The sequence below is a fragment of the Lethenteron reissneri genome, chromosome 42, assembly GCF_015708825.2.
Source record: "Lethenteron reissneri isolate LAM-NWPU_2019-01 chromosome 42, ASM1570882v1, whole genome shotgun sequence".
NCBI classification, from domain to species: Eukaryota; Metazoa; Chordata; class Hyperoartia; order Petromyzontiformes; family Petromyzontidae; genus Lethenteron; species Lethenteron reissneri.
The window spans coordinates 9,961,443-9,981,329 of NC_083820.1; the positions used below are offsets into that span (position 1 = coordinate 9,961,443).

The 19,887-nt window shown below is 52.4% G+C and overlaps 1 protein-coding gene across 2 annotated transcripts in view; it reads right to left on the reverse strand.

Moving 5' to 3' along the window:
• The window catches only part of LOC133352997 (trafficking protein particle complex subunit 9-like), a 108,701-nt gene extending 95,530 nt beyond the window's left edge, over positions 1-13,171 (reverse strand). The window contains exons 1-10 of one of the 2 annotated variants that reach the window (XM_061569059.1): positions 13,110-13,171; positions 10,777-11,555; positions 10,197-10,342; positions 7,599-7,760; positions 6,919-7,049; positions 5,942-6,067; positions 4,210-4,516; positions 2,194-2,349; positions 1,093-1,222; positions 437-585 (exon numbers count right to left, since the gene is read on the reverse strand). In XM_061569059.1, coding sequence (XP_061425043.1) covers positions 437-585; positions 1,093-1,222; positions 2,194-2,349; positions 4,210-4,516; positions 5,942-6,067; positions 6,919-7,049; positions 7,599-7,760; positions 10,197-10,342; positions 10,777-11,408 — 1,939 coding nt within the window. In that variant the 5' untranslated portion in view covers positions 11,409-11,555; positions 13,110-13,171. Of the gene's footprint in view, positions 1-436; positions 586-1,092; positions 1,223-2,193; positions 2,350-4,209; positions 4,517-5,941; positions 6,068-6,918; positions 7,050-7,598; positions 7,761-10,196; positions 10,343-10,776; positions 11,556-12,971; positions 13,061-13,109 lie in introns of those variants that run through there. The other variant, XM_061569058.1, reaches the window with a different exon arrangement.
• Positions 13,172-19,887: the final 6,716 nt, after the last annotated feature.

Below are 19,887 nucleotides of genomic sequence, written 5' to 3' on the forward strand. Positions count from 1 at the left end.
CTTCACCAACGCGCACTGACCAGCGTGGTGAAGTATGGTCAATCAGCGCCCCCACGACCTGCAGAACACTGGGAGGCTCTCATCCAGCAGTGGATTGACAAAGGACTGTACACATACGAAAAGACAGAGACAGAGAGAGCCCCCATTTATACCTTAACAGACTGTTGGGGCAAGCGCTGTTAGCAAGCACCTATGGAGGCCGGCACGGCACATCAGATAGTGGGTTGCTAGCACCACATCCACCCGCCTTTGTCTCCCTCGTGGCAAAGTTAACATACGGCACCAGTTACTCATTTGGGTCCGAGTCGACCTAGCGGAGATCCAGGACCGGTTCAGATAATCGTCAGCGGTGTTGGCCGCGAGCGGGAAGCGGACTCGGGTCGCCGGGTTCGTAACGCGGCACATCGTGACGAGGGACGGTAAATGTGCTCCTCACCGACTTTCTCGAAGTTCTCCGGCTGTCTCTGCGCTTTCGTCTTAATGGGCGTGTAGATGAAGGGAGAGCCCACGCTGTTCTTGCGGATCGGCGTGACGGCCTCCAGCACGGGCAGGAGGTGCAGCGGTGGGCGCACCGCGCCGATGCTCCTGCGAGCCGCGCGCACCACGGACGCAAGGTGACGACTCCATCACCACGGTGAGTTCGCGTTCCGGTGAACGTCACCCGTCGCCAACCCGCGTCGTGGACTCACTGCCAGACGCCGTCTGTTTCGTCTCGACCATAACGTGTTCAACCACGGAAACACAACTTGTGTATTTCTATATTTTAAGTGGCGCCACGGTGGTGGGATGTTAGCTACCTCGCCTGGTATGCAGGAGGTCGTGGGTTTGATACCGACCCTGACACGTGTATATATTTGAGTTTGCATGTCTCTCTCCCTGTGGTCACGTGAATTGTTCTCGACGTGCCCCCCGGGTTTTCCCCTCCACATTTAGAATCAACGGAAATTTCCGCGCGATAAGCAACTTGAGCTTATCAATTGGTGGCCTGGTCGCTTCTGAAGACGAGCTATGCAGCTCAGTGGGCCTTACCTGGCAAAATAAAATAAAGCGTTTAAAACAGTTGAAATAGTTTAAGTAAATAAAAGTCCCCACCTGAGCACGGGAAGCCGAGTGAACGACACGAGAGGCAGCGGGGGTCCCACGCGCTCATCCCCGGGGGGCCCCGTGTCCTCTCCGCACGCAGCGGCGCAGAGACGCAGCTGCCCCGCGATGGACTTCGTTTCTGGACGGTGCGAGACGCGAGAGCGGTGGCGGCTTGCCTGGTCCTCGCGGCGAAAGCCAGGGGCGCTACCCTACTAACCACTCGCTCCCACCACCGCTACCGCTACCAGGAGCGCAGGAGTCTCCACGAGACAACGGCGCGAGAGGACGCAGTACCGAGTTGGCCTCAACGCGGCCGACTCTTCTCCTACGTTGGCTGTGCGCCTCCGAAGAGGTGGGGGGGGGGGGGGTAACCACGCTTTACCCCACCATGCGTGCCCTGCTGATTAAATCAATGGCGGTGGGTGGTGGGGGAAGAATTTTTTTAAGAAACCGCCACTGTTGATTCGACCACTGTGCCGGGAGATCCGAATCAACGGGGCAACCTCTGGAGGCCAAGTCCAGGGCGCTGCCAACCGCTACACCGCTGTGGTGGCGTCTATTCAAATACAAATCGGTGATGTCTGATCGGGTTCTGGGCCTCCCTTAGATAGACTCGGCCTCAAATCGAGTACCTGGCACGGCAGATCAAATCGAATCGACGTCCGATGTGTTTAGTTTAGTTTTATTAATAAAAATTAAGCCAACTGGTCAGGATTGGGCAAAACTTAGCCCACTTTTTACGCAAACAAATGGATGGCAGCGCAGACGAAGTGTTTCTAACCTGTGATTACAACTAACAGCAACATCTTAAAGAATCACGGTTAAGAGACAAACAACATGTATAACCATTAAAATAATGAATCTTTTTTTAATATATATAACTTAGTCTTATCAATGGTCCTCATACTATCCGGGACACCACGGTTCCAGTGCCCAACCAGGCTATTATTAATAATTTAATCTAAAAGCAGTCAGTGATTTGAACTCCATCGATGTGGGTGAGAATATGGAAGGCAAAACACGCGTTTTTTTTATATTTACAAAACGGGTAAGAGGAGCGCTGTGCTGATGCTACACAAACGGTGGGGGGGGGGGGGGGGGGGGGGTTACCATCTGCGGTGAGGTGTTCCATCATATCGTGGATGAGGAACGCCAGGTGCCCGGCCGCCAGTGCGTAGTCGCCCAGCATCCAAGCCGCTTGGGAGAGCAGCTGCAGGATGTTCGCCCTGATGCACGGCCAGCCCACGCCACCACCACCACTTGCTCCTGTGCGCGGCAGCGAAAAACAAACACCTCGGTGGTGAAGTCGTTGTGGGATGCGGGAGAGAATCGAAGAGGGGAAATTCTTGCCGTGAAAAAAAATGAGAGCAGGTTATTCCTCACCCCCCCCCCCCCCCCGTACAAAACCGGCACGAATGACACGCCAAGATAAACCCGCCAGGTGGCACAACAGAGCGGAGCGCAAATCCCGGTTTGGGGTTGACTCAACTAATCATCCTTCTACGGCCATTACAATGAGTACCGCTTTGTGGGGAAATCAAAAGTGATTGTCCTATGGAGCTACTCCGCCCCCCCCCCCCCGGCTCCACCATAGGAACGTGGAATTTCCACCACTGGCTCGGCGCCGTTCAGAGGAGATGATCACCGCCCCAATGCTCCCCGCAGCAAGGCGAGTCGTTCGAGTTGAACAAGAAATCACTTTGACTCTCCACTTTGAAGGTCGGCTGAGAGATGCGAGAGACGAAATCGCAGAGCTCGGAGGCCACCACTGGACAGGGACGGAAGAAATGGGCGACGGCGCTACCCAGTAACTGGAAGTTACAGGCCGACAACAACAATCATATCAGGTGTGGCCAACGTGATTAGTGCAAGTGATTAAATAGCTGTGGAAGCACCCCGCTGTCTCATGAGTGCGATAGGCCTGTCTGCACCTGGACACCGTTGGGAGTGGGATGTGATTTAGAGCCCGGAGCCAGATGGAACGCACCACGTGTCACGCGCGCTGCGGGACGCATTCTCACCCACACTCCGGCGACGACGTCGATGTTAGCACGCGACGTGTGTGCACGACCTTGTTCTTTTGTAATCAATTATTTATCAATTAACTTAAACGTTTGTTTGTTTTGCATCGTCACGTGGGGTACATTTGCAGTGAACGATAATAACCATTATTGTTCAGCCAGCTGCTCAATAGGCTGTGACTGACAGTGTCCCAGATACACAGTAGAACGAGCAGGTAACAGGTGCACAGGGGACTTATTTAACAGTGCTTGCTCGAGTTTAACGGGCAAGCCAAGGCTAACAGAGCTCAACATTCTCATATCCGTGACCTTGCTGAATGAAATAGGGGGAGGGGGGCATACAGGCGCTGTTAAAAAAACCCCAAACAAGCATTGAACGCTACACAGAGGGCGCGACATCGTGCGTGCGTTCTGCCCTCGCTCTCACCCACTGTGTACGCAAGTTAAGGCTGTGACATCCCCGTAATAGCATTGCCACCTGTCCTGGCCGTCCCAGGATTGTCCTCTTGTGGAGGTTGCCGCTGTACCGGATATCTGTGAGCCTTGCCGGGACACGACCAGTCCCAGCACGTGCGAGTTGCGTAATGCATCATCACAATAATAATACTCGTGCACCACTGATGACAACGCATTCACAAGTAATTCTCTACGCTCCCGGTATTGTGAGATCTTCTTCTTCGTGTGATACGTCCCAGTGTGTTTTGTACCCAAGAGGTGGCAATCCTATACCCTGACACTATGGGCGCTGGAGCTCAACGAACCGTAAATTAGCACAGTGGTTCTTGACCTGGGGTGCACGCACACCTGTAGATTTTGTTGGGATAAATAATTGAAAAACTAATTAAGAACGGGCACGTAAGTACAGGAAACTTTGTTTCATCAGACCTGTGTATTTATTAACATGATACATTTTCAAAGATTGAGAACCCAAGGGGTCCCAGGCTGCAGTGAAGGTTAAGAAGCACTGGATTAGCGGGACACAGAACCCCACGAAGAGCAATCGCGAGCCGAACTCGGCTATCGACGATCACCAGCAAGAAGCCAGCGGCCCGTCCCCCCCCCCGCGATTCGTTTCACCGCTCGCGTCCGACACGCCGGCGGGCACCTGCGGGCAGCGCCGACGCCAGGCTAGCCGCTCGCAGACCGCTGAGAGCACCCTCCAGGAGGCCGTAGCAGCGGCGCCAGTCTCGCCGTTGCGGGTTGTCCGACGAGACGCACAGCGTGGCGGCGACGCGCGCGAACAGGGCCGCCTTGCGCCCGAGGCCCGCGAGGGCGAACAGCTCGGACACCACCGCGAAGTGCTCGACGCGCGGGTCCTCCAGGCAACGCAGCCGGGAGCTCGCGTCGGCCGCCGCCGAACGCCACTCCAAGACCGGGCTCAGCTGCCAGCCGGAGCTGGGGTCAGAGATTGCCTTGTAGAGGGAAGACGGAAAGAAAATGGGGAAAAACAAAGTTTGAAAAAAATGTATGTTCCGCAGATCCTGAAACGTGTTCCCAAACGTCAGTTTGATCCTCGGCAATATTTAACAAAATTACGATTTGAACTTGTAACGTCGTAGCGGCATCGCCGCGCAGTGCTCACTCGCTCACTCGATCAGAGAGAGCGAGCGACTGGGAGGAGTGCAGTGGAACCACAGGTGGGCAGGGAATGGCAGCAGCAGCAGCAGCCAGCTAATGAGCCGGTGCCAAATTATTTCCCAAGCTTTGCGGTCCTCTGTATATAATACGGTGTCGTCGGTCAATTAACTATTTTTAACATTTATCAGGATGGAAACCGACAGGTAGCAGCGACGGCAGCACTCGTACGAGTAAACGGTTGTCTTTGTACGATTAATTCATAGATTATTGGTTTAACCCCTTGGTCACTGTACGCATCGTTACGAGAGTCATCGTGATGGCATGTTACTGACAGACGATTTGAAAGCGTCACTACAGCAAACGGAGTGTACGAGTTTTATCAATGAATCATCTGTCTCGTGGACATGCACTTCAATGCTCTCCGAGTGATTGACCAAAGGTTTTATAGAGCGACCAAGCTGGGTTCATAATTCGGATCGGGTTTCTCGATTCCGAGTCTTGGTTTGCGGTCTCGTGGTCTTGATTTATGGGGTTGCAAGTTCAGGTTTGTGTGTTCCATAGCCTAGATTTGTGGGTTCACAGTCCAAGCTTGTGAATTCCCAGTGCGGTTTTGTGGGTCACGTGACTCTGGAGGCAGAGTGTTTATGGTGCAGTGCGCTGGTTGACGTTGTGTCCATGTGGAGCACACCACGAATGCCATGTGACAAGGAAGGTCGCACTCATCACACACAAAGCGCTTGCTCCTACTGGGCGCCATGGTGGCATAGATGTTAACTACCTCGATTGGTATACAGGAGGTCGTGGGTTCAATCCCGACGCTGACACTTGTAAATTTGGAGTTTGCATGTTCTCCTCGTGGTCGCGTGGATTTTTCCACCAGGTCCTCCGGTTTTCCCCTCCACATTTAGAATGAACATGCATTTAGAGTATTTGGCTGCTATACATTTACATGTGATAAGCCACTTCGTTGACCAATCATCTGTGGCCAGGTCGCTTCTGAAAACGAGCTTAATAGCTCAGTGGGCCATACCTGATCAAATAAAAAGTTTCGTTTTTAGTTTACTGCGGAGGTTACGATGTCCAACGTTTCGCTCCACGTGCAGGGAGCTTCTTCATTTTCAGAAGTTGTGAGGAACAGTGCCGTGGAACAGCCCGATCTGTGGTCCGCTTCACAGAGAGGACACCGCTTCTCGCTTAGGGGAAGCTGCTGCTGCCGCCGCTGCCGCTGGTGCCGCTACGCCGCTTGCGAGGGGGTTTACCTGCGGCGCTTGAAGGTGGATGATCTCCTGCAGCAGCGCGACCGCCTCCTGGTTCCTCCGTTGTTCCAGCAGCAGCCGCACGGCCTTCAGCGTGGCCTCCAGCTCCAGCACGGCCATTTCCGGGTGCTGCGGCGAATCCCAGCGGATCAGAAGCGCGCGCGCGTGCCGTGATCAAGTTGCGCTCTCTCAATCGCTTGACCCGACGCCTGGAACTCGCTGCCAGATTAACTTGAGGACAAAGAGATGTCCACCCCCCCTCTCTCTCGCCCTCTCAAATATCGAACGTGACCTTTAAAAACTCGCCCGTCACTTCACAACTACGCAGCGTGCTGGAGAGATGTTTGGACAGGACAGCAATGTTCTTTACATGTTTAATTGTTGTTGTGATCCAATGCTTGGAGGGTGTTTGGGGGTTACAAATTAAGCCGAGTGGAAGACGGCAGCCTTCACAAGGCCCACTCTGTTCGGTGAGAAATCACGGCCAATGCCGTCACAGACACGGCGACCGAACACAGAACATCAACGATCTCCCAGTCTCCAGAGAGGAGCAACTCACCCGTTCACAATCTGTTTCGTCATCTCGTTATCACAGAACCAGGCGTCAACGGGACTGGTTGGAGAGTGCAACACAAGGCTTGGTGGATCGTGCAGGCCGAGACGGCCACGCGATGGCAATACACACCGTGTGCGAGATACCATGCCCACAATTACCTTTAAAAGATTAAGGTGCAGCCCTGCAATTTCATACTGATACCACTGCTGACAAAGGGAGCCACGGAGAGTCCCTCTTGAGGGTATTTTGGCCTCGTCTGCACCAATTAAGACCCTCCTCCACCGTAGTCACGTGGAAATACAAGCGTGTGATCAATTGCACGTACGCGGCGTCGTCGCCGTCGTCGTCACAGCGTTCCGCTTGAACTCGCGTATCCGTTGTCGACGTTCGAACGTCTGGCGCAGGCGAGCGCATGACGCGTTACCTTCGAGTAGCACGCGATGGCTTCCTTGTACTTGTCGATGATTTCTTCGACCGGTAACGCGGTGTCCATCAGGTAGTCGTATTTCTTTCTTGTGGTCCTCCGCCGCGACGGGATCGACTCATCCGACCGAACTGAAACGGCACGCAAATGTCCCCACCGTCACGCGTACACATCCCTCGAGCCAACGGAGCACGCAGACGCGCCTCGCGCAACGCGACGCACGTCGCAGCCGTCGTATATTTGTCTTGAGCGAAAGGTGAAGGCGCGGCCCTGCACATTTCTTGCTCGCGACACTGCTGCCAGATGGGCCTACGCGCTGGAGTGAGCTCTGCGGAACCCATCTAAGAGGGGCCCTACCCTTCCACAATGGGGACACCCACGTTTTACGCGACCGCACAGCGGTCCACCAATCGACTCGGTGTGGTGCACACCCACCGATACCGCGGGGGGATTTAGGAAACTTGCACCGTTGCATCAACCTGCCGCACCAGGTGATCTAACCGAAACCGGGCAACCTCTGGGATTCCTGTTTCGGTGCGCTGACTTATCACACCGCGACGGTAGCATCCCGTTTCCAACTCCGGAAGCTCTGGAATTGACTGACAAACGGTCGAACGATCTCGCGAATAAGTGGCAGCGTCGTTGCACAAAGTTCCAAAAAAAAGAAGTTGCGCTCAAACCTTCATTGGCGTCGTCGACGCCGTCACCGTCGCCCTCGTCACGTGACCCATCCACCTCGTCCCCATTCGTCGGCACACCTCTGCCATTCTCTTGGCACCCGGAGGGACCACTCCGTTGTGAGCGGTAGAGGCAGGAGACCGTGCACTGGCCCTCCAGAGCAGCTGTTGACAAGAACCACACAAGGGGCATGCAGGAAACTAACCTCTCCGCCCCCCCCTAAAGCACATGGTGACACACGATCTCATTAAATGGGCCCGAGCCCACAACACAACGCGTTGGTTTGCTGTGAAGAACGGTGGCGCGTTTGTTTGAGCGGCTTTGTGCGCGCTCGTACGGTTGTTGTGGAAAGCGGGTGGGGGGTGGGTCTTGCTTCCTCGTTGACCCCTGAAGCTGCCCTGTCACCCAGCCTGTGGGGGGAGTGCCACGGGGCCGTGTCCTCCCCGTATTAGCCCTTTGCGGAGGCCGCTGGGTCCAGCAACTTCCGATGACAGCAGCAGTCCTCCACCCTTACCGATCATCGTCGTCATCGTCGTCGTCGTCATCATCGTGAGCATATCCCCCAATGCCCCCCCCCCCGCATGTTCATCGTGTGCCGATCAACAACATAGCCCATCTGTTGCTAATGTTTCCATCTCCATGGTCATTCCTCTCCGTTCTCGTGCCTCTTCCTCCACTCCATCAACACATGTTTTTCTCTACCCTTTGTCGCCTTCCACTAGCGTTGCGATTGCTTTTGCTGGATTGCTGTTTGGTACCATGGACGCCTGCGCTCCTCGGTTAATTCTATGACCGTTCGTTCCCATAAGACCCGCCTATTCTCATCGTTGTCTCGCCTCGTAACTCCCGGGAAACCTTCGTTGGCACGTCGTTTCCATATTTTACCTCCCCGGATTAAAAACCATAAGTCACGGTTGTCGCTCCTCATACGAATGCAAGAAACGGGGACCCGATAGCTCTCGCGAGTAGATCGCAAGAGCACGGACTTGCGTTATCGTAATGCAATGTACGCATCGTGGTGGAGTGCGAGCATAGTAGTTCATACACTGCACCACGAATCCGGTGACTCGAGTTCCAATTCCTCATCAGTTCAGATCGCTCACCACCATTGTTGGCTGTGGACGGCAACCAACTCGAATCGTCAGGATCTTCACGTGGCGCAGTAAGCACAGCACCATTGCTCCCCGACATGCATAATATATGCCCATAAAAATACCGTATGCAGACCTACCAAATAAATCACCATCACAGTGACAGATCTACCACACGCCCACAGCCGCAAGACGACAGCATGTACACATGTGGGTGAATGATTTTGAATTGATCCGTCAACTAAAAACGTAAGCATGCCAGGTGGTTCAGCGGCAGAGCAAGCTGATCACAGGTGGAAGCTTGTGAGTTCAAATCCTAGTTGGGGGGTTGACGCAGCCCATCATCCGTGCAGGGTTGGTCAAATAAATACCATTTAGTGAAGAAATCAACAGTGTTTGTTCAATACATAGACTCACTCCCACCATAGGTATGTGGAATTTCCATTGCGTTGATATGTAAATTATTACTTATTTATCTATTAAAACTACACTGTGTTGTACGACTCTTAAATTGGGTTTTTATTTTCAAATGTTTTCAGCCAATTCATGGGCGCTTATGCACGTGGGAGGAAACCGGAGCGCTCCGGAGAAAACTCATGCAAGCGAGGCAGCAACTCTCTATCCCCGTACAGATTGAAACAGATAGAAATTATTCCACTTGCTGTACTGCCTTTTCATGTCAAACCAGGGTACGGCACCTCGGCCCATAAGAAAGGAGTTTAACATAATAAAACTAAACGAAACTTTTGATTTTATTAGGTAAGGCCCACTACGCTATATTGCGCTTTTTCAGAAGCGACCTGGCCACAAATGATGGCTGAACGAAGTGTCTTATCAAGTGGACATTTATAGCAGCCAAATACTATCAAAGCCGGTTTTTAAATGTGAAGGGAAAAACCTGAGGCCCCGGAGAAAAATCCACGCGACTACGGGGAGAACATGTAAAACTCAAAATATACAGGTGTCAGAGTCGGTATTGAACTCACGACCTCATGCATACCAGGCGAGGTAGTCAACATCACGCCACCATGGCGCCCTCGTTGTGACCCACAATGCTCGCCTTGGCCGTTATAAATGTCCACGTGACAAGCCACTTCGTTGAGATATCGGTTTGTGGCCAGGTCGCTTCTGAAAACGAGCTGTATAGCTCAGTGGACCTTACCTGATAAGATAAGGAAGTTAAATTACAGGTAGGAACAACAGGTTCCACACTGCCCCCACCAGGGATTATTTGTCTGTCTGTCTGTCGTGCATATCCGGAATTCCGCCCACCCATGCCCCTCCCCACCGAACACCGAGCTACGCCGCGATTGGTTGACGATGTCGGGGAGGGTGGGGGGGAAGGGTAGACACGCCCACTCATCCAACTGCCCCCCCCTGAGCGCCACGCTGTCAAACCAAGTTCCTACCTGCCCACTCCGAAGGAACGTGTTTTTTCAACAAAGAAATAACTTTGACTTAAAACAAAAGCAAAGGGGCGAATAAGAAAACGAGTTTTGTTGCTCTGACCCCCAAACCAGGCGGTGTCTCCAATGGGCCCCAGGATGTCCGCTGCCCGGCGGTAGTGCATGAGGGCGTCTGCCAGCGACCCCGTCTGCAGGCTCACGTCTCCCTGGCGCTTGTACATCCGTCCCTGGCGCCGCTTCTTGAGCTGCCTGGGTTGACCGTGGGCGTTTTGAGATTCACAGTCAGGGCGGAGAATTACGTGAGGGCAACAATTTATTCATTGATTAATTCGTTGATAAAACAAGGTGGATCGAAACAAAACGAAGGAAGTTTTCTACTCGAATGATCAGTACATTTCACCGATAGGTGAATGCCCCCACCACACCATGATGAATTTTGACCATACTTCACCATGCTGGCCTCTGCGGGTTGGTGAAGGGGGGGGGGTGGCAGTGGTGCAAATATATGAATTCAAAAGTCATCCTTACCATGAAACTAAAGCAGTGATTACATAATTGACCCTATTATACAGAATAAAAGTCACGTTAAATAACTGCACCCAGCCAAGTTCGGCTTTTAATCAGCGGCTAGAAAATTCCGATTCCCCAATGATGAGACCCACGTCCAGCGATCGAACTCGTACCTGCCAACAACGAAGGTCATGGGCGACTCCTTCTCGAAGGGGGCGGCGTACATCGCCGCCTCATCCTCCAGGGTGCCGCTGGAGCAGAGGACCTCGTACACGGAGACGACGACCCTCTCGACCTCTGCCCTGAGATCCAGGCATGGCCCGCCCTCGCTGACAAAGGTCACGTCCGAGGTCACGTCCGAGGTCACATCCGAGGTCACGCCATCGCACCCATCGGGCCGCTTCCCGTAGACGATGAGCCGCGAGCCGCACACGGAGCCCCCGTAGTCGTCCTTGGCACTTTCGAATTTCTCCACCGCGTCGGTCACACCGCTCAAGTCCGAGCACTCGGCGAGGCCGATCAACCCCACCACCTTGCGGTGGCCCTGCAGGTCGCCCCATCGGCTCTCCTCGGGGCTGTACCTCGACGTGCACCTCACCCGGAGGGGCCTGCCGCACCGCGGCACGGTCACCGACGAGACGGAGGAGGCCTGCGCCAGCGCCTCGCCCAAGCGCTCGCCGGCGACGTCCCCCACGCTCCGAATGAGGAGCAGGAGGGAGCCGTGGTCCTCGGCGCTGTGCGAGTAGTCGGGGGTGCACGCGACGTCGGCGCAGCTCTCCGAGCCCCTGCGAAGGAATTCGAACATTGCCCTCTCGCGTGCGCGCGCGGAGTCGGGAGGGGGAGTTGACAGCAGAGGCGGCGGCTTCTGTCGGAGGGATTGTGTCCACGCTGAGAGGTGGTCTCGAGATCGGAGCGGTGGCACTCTGGAGCTGTGCCGCCTGCCCAGCTGGCCCTGAGGAAGAGCGCAGAAGCAAAAGGAGAACAGCTTCTACCGCGACGTACGCGGCACAGAACGCAGTTTACATCACGCCGAGACGTGTGCACACACGACGGCACGGCTATTATTTACGACGGCGGCTATTACGACGATCAACCATTTACAATAGCAATGTCTACACAGCCTGTACAGACGTTTCGCACATCACATACCACAACCCCCCCCCCCCCCCCCACCAAAAGCCATACAATTTGCTGGGGGCAAGGGCTGTTCGCGAGCGCCTGTGAAGGGTCCCGGCACGGCACACGAGCGGGTGGCAGCACCACGTGGTGTGAGCGGCACCCTTTGTCTCTCTTCCGTGCGGATGTGTACACACCGCAACAGGTTCTCGCTCACTTAAGGCCGAGCCGATACGCGCGTACCAACACGCGCGTACCAACACGCGCGTATTACCAACACGCGCGTATTACCAACACGCGCGTACCTACACGCGCGTACCAATACGCGCGTACCAACTCGCGCTTACCAACACGCACGTACCATCACGCGCTTATCAACACGCGCTTACCAACACGCATGTACCAACACGCACGTACCAACTCGCGCTTACCAACACGCACGTACCATCACGCGCTTATCAACACGCGCTTACCAACACGCATGTACCAACACGCGCGTACCAACACGCGCTTATCAACACGCATGTACCAACACGCGCTTACCAAAACGCGCGTAACAACACGCGCGTACCATCACGCGCTTATCAACACGCGCTTACCAACACGCATGTACCAACACGCGCGTACCAACTCGCGCTTACCAAAACGCGCGTAACAACACGCGCGTACCAACACGCGCTTATCAACACGCGCTTACCAACACGCATGTACCAACACGCGCGTACCAACTCGCGCTTACCAACACGCATGTACCAACACGCATGTACCAACACGCGCGTACCAACTCGCGCTTACCAAAACGCGCGTAACAACACGCGCGTACCATCACGCGCTTATCAACACGCGCTTACCAACACGCATGTACCAACACGCGCGTACCAACTCGCGCTTACCAAAACGCGCGTAACAACACGCGCGTACCATCACGCGCTTATCAACACGCGCTTACCAACACGCATGTACCAACACGCGCGTACCAACTCGCGCTTACCAACTCGCGCGTATTACCAACACGCGCGTATTACCAACTCGCGCGTATTACCAACTCGCGCTTACCAACACGCACGTACCATCACGCGCTTACCATCACGCGCTTACCAACACGCATGTACCAACACGCGCGTACCAACTCGCGCTTACCAAAACGCGCGTAACAACACGCGCGTACCATCACGCGCTTATCAACACGCGCTTACCAACACGCATGTACCAACACGCATGTACCAACACGCATGTAACATCACGCGCTTACCAACTCGCGCTCCACGTACGTGCGACTTCTCAGAGACGATCAACAGGAAGCGCATCAAGCTCGCCGCTAACGCACGTGGGTTATGCGCGGAGGTCGGGCGATCACAATGAAAGAGCCACCTGCTTCGGGTGTACGTACCGCAGGGAAGTCGTCACTCAAGGTAGTCGGGCTCCACAGCACGCGGACGAGTTAAAGCAACTTTACAGACTGAGACCCAAGATAACCGGGGGCGGGGGTGTGTGTCTTAGAGCACGTACCGGCGTGTCTTTACGCAGTGTTTACGCATCGCGGCCAAAAAAAAAGAGTGGACCCCCCCCCTCCCACACACACTCCCCGCGCCAACCGGAATGTGAGCTTTCAGAGATTGGGGTTGCGGAGGAATTCGCGGCGTGAAGTTTGCGTAATGCCTATTTACGGCATCGGTCAGAGATCGCGGCGATGGTGGAGGGCGGTGCTGGCGGTGGTGACGATCTTGCACACCGCAGCAGCGGTGGCGAGTCGAGTTCGCTTGCCCGGTGACTCGTTTTTAAAGGATTTTTATAAGAGCGGCTTCAACTTACCCGAAGGCAGCACTGGCTGGGCGCTTGTCATGACACACGGCTTTTTATTTCCGTCTCAGCGTTTTGGAATTTGAGTCTTTCATCCGAGCCAAAGAGCTACCTGGCACGCACCCACCCACCCGGACAACCCAGTCAAACGTGTATTTATGAATAGACTCAGAGGGCGCGCGCGCACACACACACACGCGCGCACGCGTCCACAAAAACAAAGGTCCCCCGTATAGCCTTAACATAATATTGGGGCAGGTGCTGTTAGTGAGCACTTATGACAGCCGGCACGGTACACGAGGGGGTGAGTGGCCAACGACCTCGCCCGGCCGCCTTTGTTTCCCCAGTGGCGATGTTTACGTCACTGGTGTTGACCGTAGTGGTAGCTCCTGTTAGCGAGCACACACACGCATTTAACCCCGCCTCCCCCTTTGAGGAAGCGTGAAGTGTAGGTTTCGTGTGACGATTCACGCAATAATTTACATACAGTGCATTTCCCAAACGACCCTTTTCGCACTTGATGGGTTATAAATCGTCTTTTATGTGTTTTAGGTGGAGAGACGGGCATAGGAAGGAGACATTGTCGTCAGCTTACATATGTTGTCAGTTATACTCCCCACCAATAACGCGAATTTTATAATTATATATGTAGGCTTTTAAGACCATTACGATTCGTATCTCTTTACTTTTGGGTCACATCGCGGGAATGTATGATGTACATTTTCAGCTATTAACCTCCGTCACCCGAGAGAGCCAAGTGATCAAATCAAGTTATCACGTGGCCAAACAAAAACATCAAGTCATCACGTGGTCAAACAAAAAATCAAGTTTTTACGTGGGCAAAGACACTAATTGACATGGTTATTCAGCAAATTGGAACGTTGACAAGCAAGCACAATCTTTTACAATGTTGACGCTCAATTATCATGTTTAGTTGCGTGTCACTTTGTAAATTGGCGTCGAACTGGGACTCGATATCGTAAACACAAGGGGGTCTTCTTGGACGAACCCCCTGCAACGTCGTGTCGGCTCTCCTTTACACCTCGAACATCCGGCCTGCTCACCAGCATTGAGTCAAGCGAGCCTGCCTCTGAAACCGATGATACCCTGTATGTCAAAAGCGGTCGAGAGTTTTGGGGGCCGTCCATAAATGACGTCACGCACCTGGGGGAGGGGGGGTCAGACATTTGTGACAACACGTTTTACTTAATTAAATAGACTTTGTAATAAATGTTTTTTCCTACAACATCAGAGTGCAGCGTCACATTGAATACGCACTGCAGTGACAATAGTTTAAAGCGATTTGAAGCGTGTTTTATTTTTTTGGGGGGTCTGACTTTTTGTGACGTCGTATGACGAAAAGGGGGGGGGGGTCAAAAATCGTTCAAAATCGCGTGACGTCATTTATGGACGGCCCCCAAGGCTGCTGAAATTATGCACCCACAGAAGGGCCGTGGGGCTGATAGGTTGTGTAAATATATAGATTCATTTTTTATTTGGTGAGACGAATATGGGAAGGAGACGCGTCGTCTGCGCATTATTTTTGTTGCTTTAATCTCCGTCTAAGTGTGCGTGTGTTCAGGGTAAAGAATGGCAAACGTGGCTTTAGATTTACACGGCAGTGCTGATCGCAGTGACGATTTGGCTTTGTGAATTGCGCGTCCGTGTTTGTCTGAACTCCGCACTCGATGCTGAGACGTCCATTAGCGGATGCAAGATTTATGGTGTTGAATCTAGATTTAGCAACGTGTTGGTCTCAGAAAGCAAGTGGACCAGATGACATACGGCAGGTTAACGACATCATATTGACTTAAGTAAGTGTGCTTTGTGTGCAGGACGACGAAATTCATCCGACAAAGAATAGCAAGCAAGGGTAGCTTGGGATATGTCCGGGTCGATGACTCCAAAAAAAATATTTCTGCACCCAAAACACCACGTCAAGTGTTCCTCTCACTCAGGCTGTACCAGTGGCCCGGAAAATATCCGTTGGGAAATGAAGTCCTGCTTACAAGAATTCATACACTCGTTCATAATAATAATATATCATGTTGTTTAGTTGTTTTTAATATTGCATCGTCGTTCATGGAAATCGCACAGTAAGCCACGCGATGGGCCATCGCAAACAATCTCCCCCAAGCTCTGCGGTCCTCTATAGTCCACACATCGGGATGTAGCCAAGCCAACTAACGAGTGATTCTGCACGTGGGAGGAAACCAGAGAAAACCCCACACTCGCGAGGGGACTACACAGACACATTACAATTAGTCCGCATTTTGCTGTACCATCTCCTGGTATATCAGTCCGCACTCTGCTGTACCACCTCCTGGTGTAGTAATCTACACTCTGCTGTGCCACCTCCGGGCGAACTTAGGGTGCCGGCACCTCCCCAACGCCCACGGGATGGGAGCTTCACAACGTCGATGCGGTGATCCATCAACCCCCGCTGGCTCCACAGTGCCCAGCTCTCGGATGAATGTGTGTGAGTGAACAAATCGGAAAATGATGCTGATGATGATGACTTGATTTGGCGCTTTCGTGACTGCAGGAATTACTCTTTGGTTCTTTCGGTAAAGTCACGTATAAAGAGAAAATAATAAATTAAGTAATAGCATAGGACGTTTCGATTGCAACACAAGCAATCATCATCAGATCATGATGATCGAAACGTCGTATGCTATTATTTAATTTATTATTTTCTCTTTCTATGTGACTTTACCGAAACAACCAAAGAGTGATGCTGATGATGATGGGACTTTTGGCAAGAATTTGTGAGTGGGTGGCGCGTATACCCAGGGATTCCACCTATTTCCGAGTACATTGAGAGTCGCTGGTATGCTGGAATGTCGGCATGCATGCGGCAGGTATTCACAGTCATAGCGAAAGGTGTACTGGATGTAATGTCACATGCAAATATATTTTACTGGGTTGCTCACTCCGACAGACTTTTGCCGATATTAATCCCTGTGGTTCTCACACAGAGACCCAAAGACTTACATAGACTCACAGATAGACTTACAGAGACTTACAGTGACTTACAGAGACCCATTCAGTTGCGGAGAGACCCAGTGTCTTACCATACTCACATAGAGATAAACAGACTGATAGAGACCCATAGACTCACAGAGATCCAGACTTTCGCACATTGCTTCATTTGTCACTGAATATGTTCTGGGTCGCTGGTATAAACTGGAGCAGGGGACACGTGACGAGTCTCCACAGACACGCGGCAGTGAGGTATGTACAGTATACTGGATGTGCTTTCACGTCGCTTCGTTTGGCTGCCGATGTAACATGCAAGAGGAACGACTACAATCTCACATTCAAGGTGGTCAAGCCAGAACAACAGCGTCAGGAGCGGCGGAGTGGATTTCTGTGATGCCTCCTTCGTATTTGTGGGTCGGGGCATTTGCGTTCTTCGTACTCATTGACATGTTAATTTTTTCTCTAACCCCTCCCTCTCTCTGCCTCCGCCCCCCTCTGTCTATGTAAGGCCACGCCACAGAGACGATCTCCCTCTCTGACCCTGTGTTACTCTCTCTATGTATCTTGGTGATATCTGTCTGCTTATATGTCTGTCTATAGTTTTCTGGTTAGATTTTTTGTTGCTATTTCATTTATACCTGATGATGATTGCTTGTGTTGCAATCGAAACGTCGTATGCTATTATTTAATGTATTATTATATCTTTATACGTGACTTTACCGAAAGAACCAAAGAATAATTCCTGCAGTCACGAAAGCTCCAAAATTAAGATTGTCATTATACAAGTTGCACGGTCTGTCCTGGATGACCCACAGTCACACACTACTACAGAGTTTTTAATTTTCGATTTAAAGCTTTCGTGACTGCAGGGATGCATCTTCTTGGTTCTTTCGGTAATGTCACGTAGAAGGGAAAAAAATAAAATAATAAAAATAAACATGATAAAATAAAATTCTCACGACGTTTCGGCCACAACTCAAGGAGCCGTCCTCAGGTGAAGAACAGGGCTGTCGGAAAGACAGCGTCCGAATGAGTTTTATTTTATTATGTTTTAGTTTTATTATTTTATTATTTCCCTTCTACGTGACTTTACCGAAAGAACCAAGAAGAGTTTTTAATGTTCCATTTGTGCATCAGGTAAGCGGCATCGACTGCCATGGTCTGTGCAGTGGATGCGGTTTAGGGTGGACCGTGAGTTTCGTGGAAGATCAAACCCAGGGATTCTTCTGCGTTGGGTCTTTCACAACCACGTGTTCGTATGCGAACTCTCCATTCAGCTCTCTGAGCTTCACGTCGCTGCTCAACCACGGACATACGGGGGCTGAAATGAAGCCCCCTGCGTGCCTTCAAATCAGTGGCAGCCGCCGAGCTGTAGATGGAACTGTTGCGCTGCGCGTGGCAGGTGCCTGCCCCTGCTGGGGGAATTGTCCTTTGAGTGAGGATGCAGCTGCCACCCGTACCGTGCTGCTGAATGAAAGAAAACGCGACCACAACAATACAACACAACCAAGCCGCCCGCCCGCCCTCCCCCACCACCACCCGCCACCACCCAACTCTATTACCAAAACCTCTGGGGGTGGCCGGGTGGCTCAGAGGTCAGAGCTCTCAGCTGGCACCGCTGCTGAAATGCTGGGTTTGAATCTAGGTTTCAGCCACCCGTGATTAAAACTGACGAGTTGTATGTACAAGTATCTATGAACTGTATGTTGAACTCATTTCCCATCGTACGTAGCCAACCGCGCTAATCGGAGGCGCGGAAAATCATCATTAGCTGAGTTGTTGGACTCACCAATGATTGCACCGATGGGGAAAAAAAGCCATCACGTTAAGTTCGTTTTGCACTTAATTTGGCTAAATTACTTCTCTGAAAATAGTTTTTTTACTGACAAGTGATGAAAATCACCCTCATAGTGCAGAGCATGTGGGGACATGCTGCCCCCTACTGTGTGGGTCAGAGGTCGCTTAAAATAATCTCAGATGTAGCTCTGTGATATCCGCTTCCGTGGGGTTGCACCCGATTCAAGAGCCGAATGGCTCACAGGGCTATACCTAATAAATGAACTTTGAAACTTTGAACTTTGAACACAAATCGTCGTGCAGCTCTGTGGGATGGATTAATGATTATTAATCTCATGACATGACCCTGACCGCACACTCCAGGAGGAAACATACATACACAAATCACCAAGCGTGCTTTTTGTTGCGGTTACTGGTGTTGGGTCAGCTGTAACTTCCCACTGGTGGGCCAATGCCCCCCCACCCCCCCCCCCCCCCCATTATTTTCCACTCCTTCCTTTCTTAGGTGGCGCCTGCCCAGTGGTGCCATCTGAACTCTGCGGTGCCGTCTCGCTGCTGCTGCTGCCACCGCTGCAGTCTCTTCCTCTACTCCTCTTCCGCTCCTTTGCGGTCTCCATCCCGTAAAGTGATATTTTTTTTAGTAATAGGTTTTTACCCTTTCAACTGGTACAAAAACTGACACCTTTATACAAGGCGTCATGTTTGCAATAACCACAACACAAGCAGTCAAAATGCAAACAAAAAGAAACAAGTCTGATGATGATAATGATATGCACTGTCCTTGAAGTTGATTGGTCCACACCCGAGACAGCGTTTGCTTAGAGCCTAGTCTCACATGGTGTTGGACCAGATGACGCCAAAAGGCGTGCAACTTTTTGTACCAGTTGAAAGGGTAAAAATTACTATATTTTGCCACTGGTAAAGGAGGTTTCATAGTGTGCTTTTTTTGTCAGGCTATTCACGTGCCCGGTCCTTCCCAATTCCCCACGATTGAATTCCCTCCGCTTTAGCAGCAGCAGCAGCAGAAATCAGCACACGCCCGGTTACCGCTTCTGCAATGAGGCGTCTGTACACGCTCCCCAGTCCGCACATCGTCTCAGCACGATGGGCTCCCGGAAGCACCGAACGCTCAACGATCGGCCACCAAAGCGCGATTGCAGTCAGGGCAGTGAACGCGTATTGCCGAAGACCCGATCGCTTCCCGTCCACGGCCATTCGCAAGCTGTTTAAAGTCACGCCGAGACGGCCGTTCGGAGCGACGACTCCACTTTATAGCAGAGAGAACGTCCAGCGGTGGAGACGGAGCAACGAAATTATCTCGGTGTGCAGGCGCTGGGTGAATTGAGGGAATGTGACGGCTTGGTTGAGGCGTTCTTATAGAAGTGGGATTGTGGCTGATGATGATGATAGACTCACAGAGCTATATTGTTGGAATTAAAGGTTAGGATGGTGTGGGTGGTGGGGGTGGGTGGGGGTATTGGAGGTGGTGGGGGTGGGTGGGGGTATTGGGGGTGGTGGGGTGGGTGGGGGTGGTGGTGGGGGCATTGGGGGTGGTGGGGTGGGTGGGGGTGGTGGGTGGGTGGGGGTGG